The sequence below is a fragment of the Haplochromis burtoni genome, unplaced genomic scaffold (genome assembly GCF_018398535.1).
Source record: "Haplochromis burtoni strain Fernald_Lab_line unplaced genomic scaffold, NCSU_Asbu1 Contig_162, whole genome shotgun sequence".
Taxonomy (NCBI): domain Eukaryota; kingdom Metazoa; phylum Chordata; class Actinopteri; order Cichliformes; family Cichlidae; genus Haplochromis; species Haplochromis burtoni.
The window spans coordinates 970,468-991,941 of NW_024582523.1; the positions used below are offsets into that span (position 1 = coordinate 970,468).

The window sequence follows — 21,474 nt, forward strand, 5'->3', positions numbered from 1 at the left end:
TTTTCTCTCACTGCTCGCCTTCCTTGCCACCTGTATCTTTATCAAGTCGTAATTTCCTTCTATTTCTACTTTCTTCTAGGCGAGGTATTTTGAGAATCCACAGGTGATAGCAGAGAACACAGTTCCCTCACCAGAAATGGTGGGGATGATCACATCAGTGCTGGTTAAGACTGCACCTGAGAGGGAAGATAGTGAAACAAGAACAGTGAGCTAACCGCCCCTTTCTAACTGTTGTTTCTACTTAATACTGTCTACTTTTTACAGTACTGCCTGCAGCCAGTGGAGGGTAGTAGTGCACTGTTTTGATACAATAAGAGCAACTGCAACAATACCATGATATAAAATGTATTAAATAATACATCGTGCTCTTATTTTTAAAGCAGCGACCTGTTTTACATTTTAGACACACAAGGATTCAGCATTATTAGAGTAATGAATTCTCTGCTCCGGGTAAACTGAACATTTATAAGCCATACAGTTTTGTCAGTTTAATCTGATGCTGCATATAATTTTTGTCTCGCTAGGAAACTTTGTCCATTATTAAATGTAAATTTCATAAACTCTTTTCCTTAAAATGAGTTCTGGTCTTCATTGGACAAAAATGACAGTGGAAGCATAACTCCAAAAATCCAGAAAATGTGAACGCAAACAGTAGTTGTTATTACTCCACTGAGCTATTTACCTCCTCTTTATGCAGCAGTATTGCATTTCCTGGAAACAGTTTTTATGTCCAGCTTTTGTGTCACTCAGGACTCACATTTGTCCTTTTCTTTCTGCCTCAAGCACACCATCATCCCGCGGGGTTCTTTGTCTCTCAAGGTGCTAGCAGAGCTGCCTATCATAGTGGTGCTGATGTATCAAGTGAGTGTAATACTCTTGAACTTTTGTAATATACACATCTGTTCACACAGGAAAATAAGGCAATGTTGTTCCAGAATGAGAAAAAAAGAATGAAGGTTGCTTCAAAATGGGACGTTCTCTTGCTTATAAAACATTTTATAATATATTATGTTTAAAACTTGTAATCTAAATGTAAAGGAAACACTAAATAACAGCAATGTATTTTTGGTATATACATTACAGTGTGTATATCAAAATGTTGGAGGGTTTTTTTTGTGTAGTAACTCAGGTTGTATGTTTGCTCTGTCTCCTCAGCTGTACAAACTAAACATTCACAATGTGGTGTCAGAATTTGTGCCTCTCATCATGAACACCATCATGCTTCAAGTGTCTCCCCAGGCCAGGTAAAGTATATCCGGCTAAAAGCATCTATGTGAGCCGTGGGAGTGTATCTCAGATACGAGTTTGAGTAATAACTTTTATTTCCAATTTACAGCCTTTGAAATGGGTTTGAGGAACTGATTTCATTTTCCTCCTTTTTTTTTCTTTCTTTTCTTTTCTTTTTTTTTTTTTTTTTTGCTAATGCAAGTTAGCTGACAGTGTTGCTTGGCTCTTTGCTTGCTAAAACCTACTTGGGGAAGGTAAAATTGTTTTTAAAAAATTGTTGGTTTAGTAAGATACGAGACCTTTCTGGGTGGGGAGAGGGTTTTGTTAAGCATTCTGAACAGAAGGGAAATGGAGCAGAATTAATTTAACACAAAATACCTCAGCAGTCTCTAGCAGATACAGAGAAACAGTTTCTGCTGTGACGCAAGCAAATAAGTCACCCTTGTAGAATTGACTCCCACGATTTTAACCTCTGTAATTACTGCAGGCATACATCATCATTAACACTGTCATCAGTGTTTTGATGGGACTAAATGACTTTTTTGTTTCTTTTTTTTAGACAACACAAGCTTTATAACAAGGAGCTGTATGCAGACTTCATTGCTGCCCAGATCAAGACACTGTCATTCCTGGCCTACATCATTCGAATCTACCAGGTACTTCTTATTGATGGTTAATGACACTGCAAAACAGTGTCATTTGATCCTGCTGAGTGAAGTAACATAAATGTAATTTCAGATGCATCTTTGTATGTGTCATGATGTTGTGAATCATTTGCACGTGTTTGAATTTTGTTTCTGCACATAGCTGTTGTGATTGGCAGGAAAAGGTGTACTATTTTCTGTTTGGTAATTGGAAGACAATGGAAAAACGAAGCTAAAACTGAGTTACACTTGCTTTAGTTTCTTGAACCAAAATAATAATAATAATAATAAATAATAATAGCACAAATAGCTTCTCTGAATTTACCACCTGCTTTATTCACTGTGTGTAAACATTCTGAGACAACTTGTACTGATTTCAAAAACACTGACAGAAATTAGAACCCACTTACAGGAATTTTGTGTTTTTTGTGTTTTGTTTTGTTTTTTGGTGTGTGACTGCCCTCAGAATAATCCATTTTAAAATAATCCTAATCATTAATCATACTGTATGTGTTTGTCTACCATATTAGGACTTGGTAGCAAAGTACTCTCAACAGATGGTAAAGGGTATGCTGCAGTTGCTGACCAATTGCCCCTCTGAGACCGCTCATCTCCGCAAAGAACTGCTCATTGCAGCCAAGCACATCCTCACAACTGACCTGCGTAGCCGTACGTATATGGACACAAACACATTCTGTGTAATCCATCCTAACAAAGAATGATTTGATGTCTCGAAAATATTTTTTACAGTCTTGAAGTCTTTTTTTCTGTTTTTTTTTTCTTTTTTTTTGGCACTAGACATGTTTTGCCTTTTTCTAAAACGTTAATGCTAAGTGTTACTTAATGTGTTTGTTCTAGTCAAAAACACCAGCAGCCTGGATCCTTTCCAAAGCATACTTGAGCTTACACATTTCACTCTTTCCAAAATAAAATTTTTATTAGCTGTCAAAATGTAGCTATAGAACCTCATTTTGAATTGGTGACTGAGAGGTTAAAAGTGAGACTGCAGATGAAATGGAATGAAAGCACAACCATCCATCAGTGAAGCCTTGACATAGCACGACACATTTTGGATGATTTTCTGCATTTTACTGCAAGTTACTTCTTCTGCTGCAGGTCAAACCACTTTTACTGATTTTGGCTTATTTTCTGTGACAGATTTACCAACACTGTTAGGTGTTTGCTGTTAACCTCCTGCTGACAAAGCAGTGTCAGGCACAGTGCTAAATTTATAATATTAAATAAACCAAATGGCATGTAGTTTTTTTTTTCGTGTATTAATCACAAATAAAAGCATTTCCAGTAACACCCTCTTAATATATTCTTTTACTGCTTTTATTTAATTCTGTCACCCATCAGCTGCTGTTTCAGGTGCAACTATCAGCTCTGAATTCACAATATCTACTTCATTGTGTTTCAGAGTTTATCCCATGTATGGACAAACTTTTTGATGAGTCCATCCTCATCGGTTCTGGCTACACTGCTCGGGAGACGCTTAGGTAAGTTCTTTGTATGTGTAGTCACGATCATTCGAACTCCTCTGTGTCAGAACAGCCTCTTTCTCATGGATGATTTCTCAGCCAGGTGCATGTTAAGTGTCCTAGCATATTAATCAGGTAGTTCTCAGTACTGCAAAATTCTCAAGGAAGCTGACTGAAAACACTGCAGCACAGAAGGCACTGTCAAGTTGTCATGTACAACCTCGTCTCCAGAGTGCAGGCTGCTTGCACATCCTCCTTTAGTTGGATTGCAAAACCTCCTTGACCCGCCTCAGTTGCCAAACTAGCTCACCTCATCAACAAAATGCCTGTCATTTCACATTAGTAATACATAGGAAGCACGGCAGCTGGATGAGATCTGGCAGGATTATCATTGTCACTCATTAGCTTGTCTTCTCTCTCCCTTTCTCTCTTCATCCCAAAGCTACTTTCCATATCCTTTTGTTCTTTCAGCCTCTTTGATTGCTTTTCCCTGCCTTTTAGAAAATACGGCTTCCTCACTAAGCCAGTCTGTTCAGTTTGTACCACTATTTAGTAATGAAATATGATTATGATTCACCTCCAAATGTCACAGTTACATATCTGTCTTATTTTCTAGACCCTTGGCCTACAGCACACTAGCAGACCTGGTGCATCATGTGCGCCAGAACTTGACCCTGACAGATTTATCTCTAGCTGTGCAGCTCTTCGCTAAAAACATTGATGACGAGTCACTTCCCAGTAACATTCAGACCATGTCCTGCAAGCTGCTGCTCAACCTGGTGGATTGTATCCGCTCAAAATCAGAGCAGGAGAACGGAAATGGGCGAGACATCCTGATGAGGATGCTGGAGGTGGGTTGCACAAGGCTCAATTGAAAAGTCTTATTTATTTCAATAGACATATGGCTAGATAAATATTGAAAATTTTCCCTCTTTCCTTATCTTTATCAACAGGTGTTTGTACTTAAATTTCACACCATTGCACGGTACCAGCTTGTGTCCATCTTCAAGAAATGCAAACCTCAGTCAGAGATGGGTGTTGTTGATCCAGGGGCGATACCTGCGGTGCCAGCCACACCCACTCCATCCACCACCCCTGCCATTCCACCACCTGCTCCTCCAACTCCTGTTACTGTGACACCGCAACCACCTGCAACGCCCTTTGACCGAGGTGGTGAAAAGGAAGACAAGCAGACCTTTCAGGTGTCAGATTGCCGCAGTTTGGTCAAGACCTTAGTGTGTGGAGTGAAGACAATTACTTGGGGTATCACCTCTTGCAAGGCACCTGGAGGTGAGTGGGGACACACAAGTGGCACTTATTGCAAACCTATTGATATCTAATAAAATCCCACATGCTCGACTATTCTTGCCTGATTAAAAAGCATCTAGAAAAATGTATAAATGCACATGTAACAATAATTTCACAAGGAAATTCAAGATTTTATCATCTCAAAATGTGTGATTTCCCCCCCCCCCTCCCTTAACAGAGGCTCAATTCATTCCTAACAAGCAGCTCCAGCCTAAGGAGACTCAGATCTACATTAAGCTGGTCAAATATGCCATGCAGGCTTTGGACATCTACCAGGTACAACCTAATAAAAACTGACTGTACTGCAGGGGTGATGGTGTCTCATAACAGACAATCATGGTATAATTCATGTGTATCATGACCAGGTGCAGGTGGCAAATAATCAGCAGACATACATCAGGGTGGCTAACTGCCAGACTGTACGCATGAAGGAGGAGAAGGAAGTTTTGGAGCACTTTGCTGGGGTCTTCACCATGATGAACCCTCTTACATTTAAAGAGATTTTTCAGACCACCGTTCCCTACATGGTGGAGAGGATCTCGAAGAACTACGCACTGCAGGTATGTCTTGTCTCACCTATCAAGAGAAAATAACATGGGATAAGGTCTTTGGTCTTGATTAATCACTTGCTCAAATTCCATTTCTTGTTCTCTTTTGTTTTCTAGATCGTGGCAAATTCGTTCCTGGCCAACATCTCAACGTCTGCTCTGTTTGCCACGATCCTAGTAGAGTATCTTCTTGAAAGACTGCCAGAGATGGGCTCCAATGTTGAGCTGTCAAACCTCTACCTCAAGCTCTTTAAACTTGTTTTTGGCTCAGTATCACTGTTTGCTGCTGAGAATGAGCAGATGCTCAAGGTAAATGGATATTTCTTTTAGTTTTTTGGGGGGGCGTAGTGGCAGACTATTTCACTAATTTCACTGTACCATTGCCATGTTTTACTGATAAGACTTTACCTTTTCATCAGCCGCACCTCCACAAGATAGTAAACAGCTCCATGGAACTGGCTCAATCAGCTAAGGAGCCCTACAACTACTTCCTGCTTCTCCGTGCTCTCTTCCGTTCCATTGGTGGAGGCAGCCACGACCTTCTGTACCAAGAGTTTCTACCCCTTCTGCCTAACCTGCTACAAGGTAAAAACCACACACAGCATTACTCTGAATTACAGACAACTCATGTATGAAATATTGTAAGCACCTATTTCCATTTCTATTAGGATTGAACATGCTGCAGAGTGGCCTTCACAAGCAGCACATGAAGGACCTGTTTGTGGAGCTCTGTCTGACAGTGCCAGTGCGTCTGAGCTCCTTGTTGCCATATTTACCCATGCTAATGGATCCACTGGTATCTGCACTCAACGGCTCTCAGACTTTGGTCAGCCAAGGCCTTCGTACCCTGGAGCTGTGTGTGGACAACCTACAACCTGACTTCCTTTACGATCACATCCAACCTGTCAGGGCTGAACTCATGCAGGTAGGGCGTTGTTTTTGTGATAATGATTACAGTTTTTTCTCTTCTCATAGAAGAGAATGAAAATGTTTTATTGATTATATACAAGGATAACTCAAAAGCTTCCATATACCCACGTTCCCCCTCAATGTACCTGGTGTGTATTTTCTTAAACTTATAGTTTATTCCCTTCCTACTCTTTGCTCCAGGCTTTGTGGCGTACTCTCCGTAATCCAGCAGAAAGCATCTCCCATGTAGCGTATCGGGTGTTGGGAAAGTTTGGAGGCAGCAACAGGAAGATGCTCAAGGAGTCTCAGAGACTACATTATGTAGTGACTGAGGTCCAGGGGCCCAGCATCAAGGCTGAATTCACTGACTGCAAAGCATCCATACAGCTACCCATGGAGAAGGTAAAATATGATCAGGTCTTTTTGTGCCCTTTTCTTTTCTTTGTAGATATTTCTAAAGAGCAGAAAACATTAACCCCAATAACTGTAATGTGAAGAAAATGCATAGATTTTGCGTTAAAATATGTCATATTTTTATGTGCGTAATTACCCCGGCACAGGTCGATTTTGAGCCAGGAAAAGGCCTTATGCTATCCTCAATGTTGTTTAGCTTTTTGCCAGAGAGAAAAGATTTGGGAGTATTTCACTTTATAGCACTTTCTTATACCAGTTGGACTCTTTCTTCCCCTTTTTTCCTTTTTTGATTTACTTTTAGAAGGAAAGAATTAAACGTAAAAGAGTTTGATATTCCTCATTATTGTTCTCCACTGGGAGCAATATGTCTTTGTCACAGTTTTGTGTGTGTGAAAGAGAAAGTGAGTGAGGAGATGTGTGTGTCCTCCAGGTAATTAAATTCATCTCTTGTTTCTCCTCCTCATCCCCAGTCAGTAATCATCAATCTAGTGTGGGCCACCATGACGGCATTATTTACTCTCACTAATGGCTGCTCCTTCTTTTTGGCTATCAGTCTGCGTGTTTGCCATCATCATCATGGGCGCAGGCGGCCGACAGAAACCCACACAGACTGTCACATGCTGCACAGCCACATGTTATGGCTAAAGGCATAAATCTCTGGCAGGCTTGAGATGCAGCCATGCGGTTTGCTGCCACATTAGGGAAGGGCAACTGAAGGTGCTGTTATATAGACTGAGATAAAAAAAAAATACAAGTATGCATAACTTGGTGTGGTACAACAGGTAGAAATGGCACAGTGTAACTGAATTTAATATATTTGTATTTTCTAGCTTTTATTTGTCTTCTTTAGCTCTTGTCCAACTGTCTTTTACCATATCAGCTGAGAAATCTTCTCTAACACATCTTACTTTTAAATGTTATATCTAATTACTAAAGGATTTGTTAGAGGCATAGTCCTGACTAACACATCTGGTTATAGTAATCCACTGACAGGTCGACAGTTCAGTTTTGCTTGTGCCTTCATTTCCTCTCATGCTCTTTCAGTTGTTGTATTCCTCCTCATGTTCTCTTCCCTGTTCTGAGTGGCATTAATTAGTTCATTTTCTCCCTTTAAGTGCCTGGCTGCCGTGGCTTGACAGCCCATAATGTAGAAATGATAATGACCTTTGCTCAACCAGATGGTGCTCTGTGTTACTTCTCCCAATTAATCACATATGTAGCATATGCAATTTAATTCCCATTTTAATAATTTTAAGGATATTGGAATTGTGAGTCGGAGAAATCTGCAGTTTCTGAATGAAAATGTTGAAGATTTTGAAGTAACATTTGCTGCATTTCCTCTAAGGCGATTGAGACAGCCCTAGATTGCCTGAAGAGTGCCAACACTGAGCCATACTACAGACGACAGGCCTGGGAGGTCATTAAGTGTTTCCTGGTGGCCATGACAAGTCTGGATGACAACAAGCACTCGCTCTACCAGCTTCTGTCTCATCCCAAGTGAGTAAACATTCTTGCTTTGATTTGACTGGAGCATACACTTTAATATTGTTGCCACATGGCACCTGGGTACCATTCCTGATGTAATAAATTATTTGCTCTATTATAGATGTGTTGGAGTTTATACCAAAGAAAAATCATTGACACTACCTAAGGAAGTGTTTACATTCACTTAGTTTTATCTAGAATAAATGAGTTGACAAACGGTGCTGTATCTGCTACCCTGGTTTTCCACTTAAGTGATAAAATTACACTTTCGAGTACATACACAGCCAGACTCTGATTAATCACCTACCTTTTTCTACCTTCACTTGGCACAAGTTGACCTTGCCATCTACTTCACCTTTCCTGTCTGCCCTCTCCCACTCACATGAGGTTTTTATGTACATTACCTCCACCGCCTCCAACTGTCTTGCTACCTGCTGACATGTCCCACTTTCTCTTTCCTCCTTGATGTCTTCACCCCACACTGCTTCATCAATTCCCTCTCAAGGGCAGGCATTGCTAATTACACATTTGCAGACACACCCTCTGGCAGGCTCTGCTGCAAGGCGGAAACCCATATATGAACAGACAAACAGGAAAGAAGGTTGTTGTCGGGTGGGTTAGTCACATTACCATCATTGATCCCCGGGCATGGGCTAATTGACTTTCCCCTGTCTGTTTATTCTACACCATGCCCCTTACACTCTCCTGTCATTATGCACTAACACACATATGCCCACAAATACGTCTTTGTGCACATGGGGGTAATGAAGTGTGTCAGTTACGATCACGGGGGCTGTGCCATCGCCTCTTCAGTCGTCTCGATTTGCATTGTCTTTTCTCTCACTTGAAAGATTTTCTCTCTTTTTCTCCCCCTCCCTTCATCATCATTCAAACATCTCTCTTTGCCTCAGTGTTTGTTCAATCTAAGTATAGAAGAATGGGAGACCCCCCTCCCCCACTGCAATTCATGAAATGCCAAATTGGAAGAACGAAGCAGTGATACTGTGGCATACCCCAGAATGAGTGAAGGGCAATTGATCTGACATTCTGTAGATCATGCCCGCTGCCATTTTCTCACCCCTCTTCCCTCCCACAGCATCATACGCTCCTTCTCCCTCGTTCTCCAAAGAGCAGTTTTTTAAAATGGCAATAATAAAATGAGACGATCCATCAGGTCTGCCCCTGGCATGTGGCATTATAAAACACAAGCTCAAGCATGGAGAAAGCAGCCGCTCAATCACATCATGGCTCAGTTGCCTTCAGCTGCATTAAATAACAAAAATACCAACAGGGACAAAAAGAATTCAGAAGGAACAGAAAGGAGACAGAAAATTTAAGAACAAAGAGACTGACTGTAGACAGGCAATAGATATTGATATATACATTTAAATGTTGTGTGAATGCATATTACATTGCTTTTGGGCTTTTTGAAAAAATTTGCATGCCACTGCCACAATATGTCATCCTTTTTAATCTGTAGACATCCCATTCATTGTTTGGTTTTCTCCTTCATTAGCTTTACTGAGAAGTGGATCCCCAGTGTCATCATTTCTCACCGCTATAAGGCACAAGACACACCTGCCCGCCGAACTTTTGAACAGGCCCTGACTGGAGCATTCATGTCTGCTGTGATAAAAGACCTGAGGCCCAGTGCGCTGCCCTTCGTAGCCAGCCTGATTCGCCATTATACTATGGTTGCTGTGGCTCAGCAGTGTGGTAAGGGACTGGTAATCTTTGTACTATAGATCTAATAGTAGGTAATATAGATCTAATATTTAACAGTGTTCACTTTTGCCCTGTGATCAACATTTTATTCTCGGCTGTTCAAATAAATTAGTTCATTTCCGGTTTCCTGTGATACATATGCTTGTAATTGACGTTTAAAATCTACACATACTTTATCGTAAAGTTGTAGCATTCTTATGTTTGACATGAAACATGATCCTTTCCTCTTGTCCTACTCTTTCAACCCAGGCCCTTTCCTGCTGCCGTGCTACCAGCTGGGCAGCCAGCCAAGCACAGCTATGTTCCACAGCGAGGAGAATGGCTCACAGGGCATGGATCCGCTTGTTCTGATTGACGCCATAGCTATCTGCATGGCCTACGAGGAGAAGGAGCTGTGTAAGATCGGGGAAGTGGCCCTGGCCGTAATCTTTGACGTGGCCAGCATCATCCTTGGGTCTAAGGAGAGGGTATGTTACTAAGAGGAGGGCATTATATGGTTCACTTATTTAGCAGTCTAACAAAAGCATGAATTGTTTTTCTGCAAATTTTTGGTAAACTAACCCAGCTAAGACTTCATTCTGTCATCCTCGTAAAAATGAATACTCTGCCAAATTGATTACTCTCATTTTCATATTGAAATTTGAACTCTATATCCAACTAGCCTCTGATCAAATTCAATTCATTTTTTAGCATCTTGCAATAATGATTCTGTGTTACGTGTATAGTTTTTAAATGGGAATCGCCCTTAATTACCCTGGCTTCTACATCCCCAGGCATGCCAGCTGCCCCTCTTCTCCTACATAGTGGAGCGTCTGTGTGCCTGCTGCTATGAACAAGCTTGGTATGCCAAGCTTGGTGGTGTTGTGTCAATCAAGTTCCTTATGGAGAGACTGCCTCTGATTTGGGTGCTACAAAACCAGCTCACCTTTCTCAAAGCACTGCTGTTTGTCATGATGGACCTTACAGGAGAGGTGAGAGCAATTGATTACAACTTGTTATGCATTTATTTTATTTATTAAATAACTGTGGTTGCAAAGATTTACCTGGTTGTGCTTTTTTGTAAGCACTGTATACTGTATAACTTGTCATGTCATTTTTCTTCCTGTTCAGGCATTTGTATTTATTAAGTTACTGATTTTTCTTTTTTCCCCTGTTGTTGTTGTTTTGTTTTGTTTTTTTTGTTTGTTTTTTTATCCACAGGTGTCAAATGGAGCAGTAGCCATGGCGAAGACCACCCTGGAGCAGTTGCTGGTGCGCTGTGCCACTCCACTGAAAGATGAAGAAAAGACAGAGGAGTTGCTAGCTGCACAGGACAAGTCTTTTCACATGGTCACCCATGACTTGGTCCGAGAGGTCACCTCCCCCAACTCGACTGTTAGAAAGCAGGCAATGCACTCCCTGCAGGTGCTAGCCCAGGTCACTGGCAAGAGTGTTACTGTGATCATGGAACCACACAAAGAGGTAAAAGTCTTAACAGTTTTCTCTAAACCTTAAATTCGGATTAATACTTTGCTGCTGTTGCTTCTTAAATGCAATGCATTCATGAATAGAAGGACCTCCAATAAAAAGCTGCGGTATTACTTTCTGTCAGCAGCAGGTGTACACATGGCCAATTTTTTTTATCTCTATCTAAAGATGAGTGTTGAAATATAAATGTAATGACAACACAAGGGCCTTTTTCATATGTTTGTCTTTTCTTTAGGTTTTGCAAGATATGGTTCCTCCCAAGAAACACCTGCTGCGTCACCAGCCTGCCAATGCCCAAATTGGCCTGATGGAGGGTAACACTTTCTGCACTACTCTGCAGCCCCGCCTCTTTACAATGGACCTTAATGTCATGGAACACAAGGTCTTCTACACAGAGGTGAGTCATTAGCATAGAGCATTTTGACTTTCTTAATTGTGAACTGCACAGTAATGCAACTGTTAGGACTTTAACCTTGAAACAAACAATATTGTGGGTTCAAACTTGCTGCTTGGCTTTGGCTCATCTGTTTTAAGTATTTATCCTTTTACACGGTGCATATAAGCTTGATCTAATTTAATGGATCACTTACCTGTTCACCTCTGCTCTTTATGTCATATTTATGCTTTTTCCACTATCCAGCTGTTGAACCTATGTGAGGCAGAGGATGCTGCTTTGATGAAGCTGCCCTGTTACAAGAGCCTTCCCTCTTTGGTTCCCCTCCGTATAGCAGCCCTCAGTAAGTAGGCCCCATTCTGCATTGTTTGTTAGTGTACCAGGGATGGTTACTCTTCTTTTGTGTTTGTGTGCATGTGTGAGTGTGCGTGTCAGATTTAAACCTTCTTAAAATCCCTGTCTAAATCAGTACTGTAGACCACATCTTAAGACTATTATTATAGTCTATGCATGCAAGTGTAGAGTGTCATTAATATTCTTTATCCTCATTAGATGCCCTGGCAGCCTGTAACTACTTGCCACAGTCCAGAGAGAAGATCATTGCTGCCTTGTTCAAAGCCCTCAACTCCACCAACAATGAGCTACAGGAGGCGGGTGAGGGATGCATGAGGAAGGTCAGTGTTCGTTTCATGTTAATTTTTTCACCTCAATTAAATTTCCTTTTTTGTAGTAGTTTTAGATATAAAACATGCTTTTCTAAGAGATGAATAACTTTTTATGTTCTCAATATTGCTGTTAGAAATCATGATGCCAGGTTCATGTTGTTGTTAATTTACAGTATCACAATGTGGTGCAAATTTTCAGCAAGGCTAAATGTCTCCTACTTTTAGTTGTGTTTTTCTGCTTGTGAGACCGTCTTTATTTAACTTCTTCTATTTAGAGCTCTTTATCCTGGCGACTGCTTTGTTTTTGAATTGTTTGGAATTAATTTCAAGACTTTATCGATTACTGAGAAAGCTTGTATCTGTGTTACAGCACCTAATTTAACTGCAGTTCCCTTGGAGCCACAACAGAGCTTAGACTTGACGCCGTAACCTTTTAAAATATGCATTAATCTGTTTGGTTAAACTATGAGGTGATCTACCCACGAACTGATAATTAAATGTAGTCACAATCGTTTATTTGATTTCAGAGTCAGGTTTTCTGCACCTTTGAAATGGCCTTGTACCGTGTCACTTTTTCCTCTTTCACCTCTTTATTTTTCTGTTTGTATATTATCTTGTTTTCCATTCTTCTCATTTCTTGCTTTATACATAGTTTTTTATTTGTAAGGTCTTTGTTAATTCTCTCCTCATATCATTTCCGCACCCACTTCCATCTTTATGTGGACCTCCGTCAGCTTTATCACACTGTCCCTGAACCAGCTCTGGATACTTCATTAAAGTATCCATGCCATCTTAGCCTCTATCTATTTACTCCAAGCTCTTTGTCCCCTCTCCTATCAATTTATGTGTCCTTATTATTTTATTTATTTATTTTTTCTGCCACCATCACTCCTTTTCACTATCCTGTGATATTTTTTTTTTCCTTGCCATTTTCTGTTCCCTCCCTTCTTTCATCTCTGCCCTGCTAGCACTAATGAGCGTTGCCATGGCCAGATCGATACAGGATGGAGTGTTTGTTCTCAACGCTGAGAGGAAAATGAATGTGGCTGCCATGCATCATTCCCTCCCGTGTGTGTGAGGGTGTGTGGGTGTGCGTCATCAGTGTTTGGTTGGCATGTGTGCTCGTTTACAGCTCAACATGCTGTCATTTGAGTGGCCTTATTACTTTAATGGTGACACAAGGGGTAGTGACCAGTTCACGGGGCTAGAAAACCTGAAAAGTCTCATGATTAGGGGGAAAAATATAGAGGTGAAATTAAAATCACTGTGTCCAAAACTTTAGTAAACATCACCACACAAATCTGAATAATATTTGAGTGTTGTATACGTGTTATATTATTAATCAAGGCAAACAAACCACTCGTCACTTTGTCTTGTTGCTGAACATTTCTACTTTGTCCATTCTCCTCTTGTAGTTTTTGGAAGGTGCCACGATTGAGGTTGATCAGATCCACACTCACATGCGCCCATTACTGATGATGCTGGGTGATTACCGCAGCCTGACTCTCAATGTGGTGAACCGCCTGACCTCTGTCACACGACTTTTCCCCAACTCCTTCAATGACAAATTCTGTGACCAGATGATGGTGAGAAACTTAAGTCGAATTCTGTGTTAAAACTGGCAGGTTAATACTAAGGCATCAGCTTTTATTTATTCAAAGACTAGTTTTTGATTTTATTTTAGTTAACTAAAAATTTTTGGCACTTAGTTTTTAGTTTAGTTTTAGTCAGCTATCAAAACCTTACTTAAACACAGGCATCTTATTTCTTTTTCTTTCTCAGCAACACCTGCGGAAGTGGATGGAGGTAGTTGTAATAACACACAAAGGAGGCCAGCGGAGCGATGGCAGCGTAAGTAAACTCATTTTAGATCTGCCCACGTGTAAAACTGCAAAAATACCACAGATGGGAATCTTTGTACAGTCTTGACATGTATTTGTCTTCTTTTCTTTTGTATGTCTTATTTTAAAATCCTGCTTCAGTGTAGTACAAAAGCATTCACGGCCACTAGGACCATGTTGATACGGTCGTCTGCTGGCGCCATATTTGTTCAGGTCATCTGTTATGTCCAAAGCAAATACCATTACCAAAAGGGAATGAGAAATTGCCCCTTGTTTTCAGAAAGCCTTAGTCACATGCAGTGCCCCTTCTCTGTGTGGCCTCCTCCCAGATGAGTTGTGAGTGTCCATATTACAATCAATGATTAATTAGGCACCAGGCAGGCTGTGGTTGGCCTCGTACTCTGTCTCCTCATTATCTCCCCGCAGATAACCTTGTAAAAGGCAGCGAGAAGAGGTGACAGAAAGATTGGGCAAAACACCTGCCTTATTTTCTTTGCTCCCTACTCTGTGTGACTTCATCCTAACCCATCTGAAAGTGTTCTGTTTTAATTAGATGCAAATTGGCCTTTTGTCTTTCATGCCCTCCAAATTTTGGTCTTTGTGCCCGTTGACAGCAGACCTGGAAGTGAAAGCAGAACCAGGGTCAGGGAGTCAATTATGATAAAGGAAAAAGAAAAGTGTGGGAGGAGGAATAGAGCAGGGACGAAGAGGATGGTGTGAAGATGTGTGGGTTTTGACGGGGTGTAGTAACGAGGAAGAGTTTTTGTGACAGATAAAAAACAAAACTTACCACAGTGCATGCATGAAATATGATTATTTCTTTTCGCCCTCACTCTCTAGACTTTGTTTCAGTTACTTAAGTATTTATTCCATTGATTCTGTGTTACCCAACTAAAATAAAAAAATATATATATATACACACAGTATATTAAAGTTATCTTGGAATTTAAAAATGATGGGCTTGTCCATGTGTATCAGGCAACATATATAAGTATGTCGTCGATAAGCCAAAAAAATCATTCGATCAGTATGTTAGCTGACCTCTATTTCCAATGTGGCCCTTGCCTTTTTATTCACCGGAGGCTAAGAAAAGTTTTTCCTGCGGTCACTTGTAAAGGTTGTGATAATCTGCCCCTCCATTATCACCCCATCTTATCAGCTCACCTTCCATATTGAACAAAGACAGACAACAGATAGCCTCACAAAAAAAGCACACATGCTGTTCTGCTGACTCTGATCATTGTCTCCCATTCTGGCACAGCCTGCGTTGGAAGGTGTTGAGGTGAGATGCGACCCGGTGTTGCGCCCTCTGTTGGTAACTCTTTGTCAGTGATTGAAATTTGGTCTGATCCAGTGTCGTGCTGGTGAATTGAGCCAATGTCATGGTAGTGGTGGAGTTGCCCTGTATTTATGTGTCCATGTGTCTGTTGTCATCTTGAGAATTGTTACCATCATCTCAGCTTCACTCTAACTCTAATTTTGAGTGTCTAGAAATGTTGAATTCTGCTCTTTTATTCCCTTCTGGCATCTTGGAAGCGCAGAAGTCATAGGATTTATAAAATAACCATGTTGCTCCTTTTATTTGTTTTTACTCTGTCTAATCCAAAAGCTGGTGTGTGTGGTACTCTGCACCTTTCCTGTGGGAAGTTAACACCCTATTAATTACGAATTGCACTTTCAGTCATTTGACTGAGGTTCATCCTCGTCTTTCCACAGTGGCTGTCGATCAAGACTGTCTGTCAGGAATGATGTTTGTGTGCAGCTCATCTGTCCAAGAATTTCATCCACTCCTTTGTTCCCTTTGTTGTATGTCTTTGAATCTTCCTGTAGGAGATGAAGATCTGTTCAGCCATCATTAACCTTTTCCACCTGATCCCAGCGGCACCGCAGACTCTAGTCAAACCTCTACTAGAGGTGGTCATGAAGACTGAGAGGGCCATGCTCATAGAGGTAGGAAACCAATTGCATTATGTGGATGGAGTTGTAGGTAATGTCTAACAGTGGTGTAAAACTGCATCGGGCAGGCAGTGAAAGCAGTTGGATGATTAGCAAATAGATCGCTCCCAAACAGTTCAAAAAGAGGGCAGTTTTAGTTGTTTCTTCCATTAACAAAGTATCTATCATTAAGGATTTAGACATAATAATAATAATGGATTGGATTTATACAGCGCTTTTCAAGGCACCCAAAGCACTTTACAATGCCACTATTCATTCACTCTCACATTCACACACTGGTGGAGGCAGCTACGGTTGTAGCCACAGCTGCCCTGGGGCAGACTGACAGAAGCGAGGCTGCCATATCGCGCCATCGGCCCCTCTGGCCAACACCAGTAGGCGGTAGGGTAAAGTGTCTTGCCCAAGGACACAACGACCAGGACAGAGAGCCCAGGGATCGAACCGGCGACCTTCCGGTTACAGATGCGCTTCCCAACCCCCTGAGCCACATGTCAGAAATTAGACATGCTTTTCTGGTTATTCTGGTTATGTTTAAGAGGGTGAATGGGGCCAGAAAGTAAGTGGTGGGTCTTATTTAATAAATACAATAAAAGAGGGAAAGAAATGCTTTATATGTGATTTAGAGGATGCAGGATTAAATGTTATAATCAAAATCTTCACAAGGAAGTGATGGAGTCCATATTTACTGTGAAGTAATTCTCATCCCTTCTTCTTCAGGCTGTTTCCTTTGCTTATGTTCCTTCAGTTTCCTCATTATTTTGTCTCGCACTAGGCTGGCAGCCCGTTCAGGGAGCCTTTGATCAAGTTCCTGACGCGTCACCCATCTCAGACAGTGGAGCTTTTCATGATGGAGGCTACACTCAACGACCCCCAGTGGAGCCGCATGTTCATGGTCAGACAATAGGAGCTCTAAGTAGCCGTCCCCTCAGTCTTTTCATTGACACATTTGCCATTAAAAATGTATTTTGCTTCTTTGTTGCATTTGCAATGGGCTGTATTCGGAAATGTATTGAGTGTTTCGAGCCTCAGTGGTCCTATTAACACAGAATTGAGATGGATTGCTCCAGTAAAATTTCCTAATTTTCTTCATCGTTCAGTATCACAAGTCTGTATATCTGCTATGCACTGTTGGTGATTGAATGGGGTGGACCTTGTAGTCTATTGTTATAGTATACATTTTCTTTTGTGTTATAGTTACAGTAGGTGTTTTTGTTCACATGCAGAGTTTTTTGAAACACAAGGATGCCAAGCCATTACGAGACGTGTTGGCCTCTAATCCCAACCGCTTCGTCCCCCTGCTTGTTTCTGCTGGCACTGCAGCAACTGTTCGACCTGGATCTCCCTCTACTGCCACAGCCAGACTAGACCTGCAGTTTCAAGCTATTAAGGTATGCAGAATTCAGTCTGTTCTTTAAGGTGGACTCACATTCACACAGTTGTTATACTCAGGGACGTCTCGGCAGTTTTTGATCCAAATCTATATACAGCTTAACTCATATTTCTGTTATTTATCCTTAACTAATTTAACCTCGTTCATCTTCACATCTGTTCAGATTATTAGCATCATAGTGAAGAATGATGAGGGCTGGCTTGCAGGGCAGCACTCCCTGGTCAGCCAGCTGAGGCGAGTCTGGGTCAGCGAGGCCTTCCAGGAAAGACATCGCAAAGACAACATGGCAGCCACTAACTGGAAGGAGCCAAAGCTGCTGGCCTATTGCTTGCTAAGCTACTGCAAGTAAGTAGATTTGCTGAAATTGTAATGAAAATGAAATGTTGCAGTTTTCATAGATGTTGCACACTGAATTTGCCTGTTGATATGAAATGTTGTCAGTGGACTGATGTGAAACCCCAAAAACAGCAACCAGGCAGTGCTAATGAGCTTTGTTGAAGACTTAGTGACCATTAGAGTGTTAGTTGATAGTTTCAGTAGTGTGAGCACTACAGGTTAATAATGCACATTTTTAAAGTTGCTACATTTTCCAACTTTACTCAAGTGACATTCCAATCACAAATGACCTTCTGACCCTTTCCTTTCTGTGTGAGCACTGAGAAAGTGCTAGCACACTTGGTGCACTAGGCATTTAGCAGATGTTTATTTCAGACCTTGCAATTAACCCCCAAACACTTCAGCCAGTAATTTTAGCTTAGTGTAATGAGTTCAGTCAACCTTCCTTTGACAAACAAAGTTCTGCTTAGAAAAAATATATATAAAAGTGGCTAATTAACAGTGCGTTGGTTTCTAAGGTTATTTGAAAGTTGTGTTTTATAGTGTCCCCGTTGTTAACGTTAGCCACATCTCTTTGTGTCTGTGCACTGAACTTATCCACTCTCTCTCTTAATAGGCGTAACTACTCTGAGATTGAGCTGCTGTTCCAGCTGCTGAGGGCCTTTACGGGTCGCTTCCTGTGCAACATGACCTTCCTGAAGGAGTATATGGAGGAGGAAATTCCCAAGAATTACTCCATTCCTCAGAAACGTGCCCTGTTCTTCCGTTTCGTTGAGTTTAATGATCCCCACTTCAACGATGAGCTTAAAGCAAAGGTATGTACACGTCCAATCAGACGAAAAACGTTAGTTTATAAGTACAGGCTGCAGATATTTACCCTCTTTTGAAATTGACATTGAAGTGATGCCTGGAGGTAGAATACAGTTTTGCGTATGACATGCTGAAAAAGCAGTGCAGCCTAAACTGATCCAATAGCGCGATCAGTAAATGTATAACATGACAACAAGCACTATACTGTTGGTATACTGTTTGTAGTTAAAGTATCTGACTGGTTGTCTACTCTTTTGTGATGACACGAGCAGCATCCACAAGGCCAGATGTAGTAACTCACATTAGCGATGATGGTGCACTTAAATATGCTTTCAGGTCAGCACTTCTGTCTCTATAATCAGCACGATGCACAGTATCCCAACCTCTGCCTATGCTTCCTTACAACATATTGTGCGTCATGGGGATAAATGCCTATAACCCATTTAAAAAAAAGAAAAAAAAGAAAAAAAAGAAAAAGTGAAATATTTTGCAAATAAGTCCATTCCTCTATTTAACTGAAAATCATGCAAAGCCAGCATATCTGATTTTAAAATTGGTACTATGTTATTTTTAAATATAAGCTTATTTTGGAATTTTATGTATTCATCGTTACACACATGTAAGACAATAAATGATTAATCAACTGAAATTCATTGGATATTTGTTTGAATGGTGTAGTTTAATGCAATTAAGACTACCGGTATTTAAAACAGTCATCCCTCCACCTCTGACCAGAGATCTCATACTATTTGCACATTTTAAATACATTTGTTGACCAAACATCATGTTAATCCTGTGAAAGACTGAGCCATCCAGATGTATCCACCCCATGCTGAAGTAAAACAGGCTGCAGCTCCCCTTTGGCCTGGTGTAGAATAGGCACTCGAATGATGGATGGAAGGTGCTTTGGTGGTGTGTGTGTGTGTGTGTGTGTGTGTGTGGAGGGATTATTATGATGGTAGATATGTAAAAACCATTCCTGTCAGATACTTTAACATCTGTGGCCCATACTGACCACGCCTGAATAGCACACACTGATTATGTTTGGGCACGCATCCAGAATGAACGATATCGAGCCATAATGCAAATATTTTGCTGCATGTTATGTGTCATGTTTTGGTTTTATTGCTCCATGATGCAGTGTCTGCACAAGCAATCATGGACTTTATTTTGTTTTATGTAGTGGAGTTCTTCAGGTTTGCATGTCCACAAAAGCTGGATTTTGCAAAACAAGATGTTTCAATTTAAAACGGGACTCTAAGGACATCTTGTTGTCATTGATGCAGCAATTTTAATACTATAAAGCAGCCTTATTAAAAATAAAACAAAACACATTTGATAAATACGATCCTTTTAAAAAACTCATTGAAAATAACACTAAATTTATGTTCTGGGCTTTTTTTCATTGTAGAGAGAGAGATTTAATAATATCATATTCATCATAAGCTCCCCATCTCCACGGCTCGATTACTTTCCTTCTCAACTATTGGACATGCAGCATTTAGGGACCTGATCTGTGTGACTTTTATAGTTAGTGTTTTGTACCAGAAGTTCTTTGATAGAGTGGGGAAGGTCATTTTGTCTGGTTCTAGGACCTCAGAGGCTCACAGATGAATGCTTCTGTAGTCTCTACCTGACCTGCTGCTGCTGCAAGCATTACAGTCATTCAGGCTGCATTTTAATTAAGCTCCCTCTCCCGCATGCAGGCATCGGCACAAACACACACCCACACCCACAAACACATATTTCGAACAGCTGTAATGGCACATAACCTGGCACAGAGAAGCAACAGCACTGCTGTTAAGTACAAACGGGTCAGTGGGGAAGGCCTGTCCTGGCACACAATAGCACATACCCAAATGGTTGTGTGGTAGGCACACAAAACTGTAGACTCACAGGCACACCATGCCATGTGCACACACACCACTAAAATCCAAGGACAAACAGTGTTTCTGGTGCTGCTCACTGCACCTGTCCCTTTTGCTTGTATTCAGTTTGCATTCCTTGAGCTGCATACGGGCTCTGAAAATGAGAGGCAGAATAAAGGCAGAGGAGAGAGAGTTCAGCCAGCTCATTTCTCTGTATTTTTCTTTTTGGGTGGAAATGCTGCATTAGAATTTTCAGCAAGGTTTACTCTCTTAGCTAGCAGAGCTGCAGCACCCAACCACGCTCAGCCCACCCCCCAAGCAAAATTTTGCTCCTATTGTTGTTTTTCCGCCTTAATTGTCCTCCGCTGGTGTGCAGCAGATGCCGGCTGTGCAGATGAGGCAGAGACCCAGACTGACAGGCGTGATGTGTTTCTGTGCGAATATGTTTGTGTTGATTGGTGTACGAGTAGTGAGCATGAGAATGAGCGTGGGTGTTGCCTCCATTGACATTTAAATAATTGCCTGTAGCATTTATCATAGGAAAGTGTGTGAGTCTGTGCGCTTGCAGTTTCTCGGGAAATCTGGGAGTTAGAAATTCAGGTTCGTATAGAACATCAGAAAGGTCTAGGAGAGTATTTCAAACAGAGGAGTGTCTAGAGAGAGAGAAGGAGAGAGACAGCAGAATGGGACAGCAGCAATGAATCATCTACGGTAGTGCAGGCTGACCCCGAGCTGCTGGTACTGCTGCTGTGTTCCTTCTTTTTGTTTTATCCAAACACTTCTTATAGAAAACCATTTTTGTGCTGCTCTTCTATTCAAAGGCGTTTCATTATTTGCAGAATCCATCTCCAGTCGACGAGCAAACAAACAAATATATGAAATTTATGATGTGCCGTGCATCTGTTTTGCTTTCTGCTGCTTCTTTGTTCCAACATGAGAAAGAGTGTAGTAGGATTTTCCAGAACATTTTTTTACAGTATGTACGATTAATCCCCTCCCCGAGTAG

At 41.1% G+C, this 21,474-nt stretch overlaps 1 protein-coding gene across 3 annotated transcripts in view; it reads left to right on the forward strand.

Moving 5' to 3' along the window:
• Positions 1-21,474, forward strand: part of LOC102300734 (transformation/transcription domain-associated protein) — an 80,108-nt gene that overhangs the window by 5,505 nt on the left and 53,129 nt on the right. For 2 of the 3 annotated variants that reach the window (XM_042225176.1, XM_042225175.1), the window contains exons 8-37: positions 80-205; positions 784-861; positions 1,156-1,244; positions 1,787-1,883; positions 2,402-2,540; positions 3,292-3,370; positions 3,969-4,203; positions 4,306-4,642; positions 4,839-4,936; positions 5,026-5,220; positions 5,326-5,517; positions 5,628-5,793; positions 5,877-6,133; positions 6,319-6,519; positions 7,877-8,028; positions 9,533-9,732; positions 9,991-10,208; positions 10,515-10,712; positions 10,942-11,202; positions 11,444-11,605; positions 11,849-11,945; positions 12,155-12,276; positions 13,683-13,853; positions 14,050-14,118; positions 15,370-15,390; positions 15,939-16,058; positions 16,837-16,956; positions 17,288-17,452; positions 17,618-17,799; positions 18,407-18,605. In XM_042225176.1, coding sequence (XP_042081110.1) covers positions 80-205; positions 784-861; positions 1,156-1,244; positions 1,787-1,883; positions 2,402-2,540; positions 3,292-3,370; positions 3,969-4,203; positions 4,306-4,642; positions 4,839-4,936; positions 5,026-5,220; positions 5,326-5,517; positions 5,628-5,793; positions 5,877-6,133; positions 6,319-6,519; positions 7,877-8,028; positions 9,533-9,732; positions 9,991-10,208; positions 10,515-10,712; positions 10,942-11,202; positions 11,444-11,605; positions 11,849-11,945; positions 12,155-12,276; positions 13,683-13,853; positions 14,050-14,118; positions 15,370-15,390; positions 15,939-16,058; positions 16,837-16,956; positions 17,288-17,452; positions 17,618-17,799; positions 18,407-18,605 — 4,746 coding nt within the window. The remainder of the gene's footprint in view (positions 1-79; positions 206-783; positions 862-1,155; positions 1,245-1,786; positions 1,884-2,401; positions 2,541-3,291; positions 3,371-3,968; positions 4,204-4,305; positions 4,643-4,838; positions 4,937-5,025; positions 5,221-5,325; positions 5,518-5,627; positions 5,794-5,876; positions 6,134-6,318; positions 6,520-7,876; positions 8,029-9,532; positions 9,733-9,990; positions 10,209-10,514; positions 10,713-10,941; positions 11,203-11,443; positions 11,606-11,848; positions 11,946-12,154; positions 12,277-13,682; positions 13,854-14,049; positions 14,119-15,369; positions 15,391-15,938; positions 16,059-16,836; positions 16,957-17,287; positions 17,453-17,617; positions 17,800-18,406; positions 18,606-21,474) is intronic. The other variant, XM_042225177.1, reaches the window with a different exon arrangement.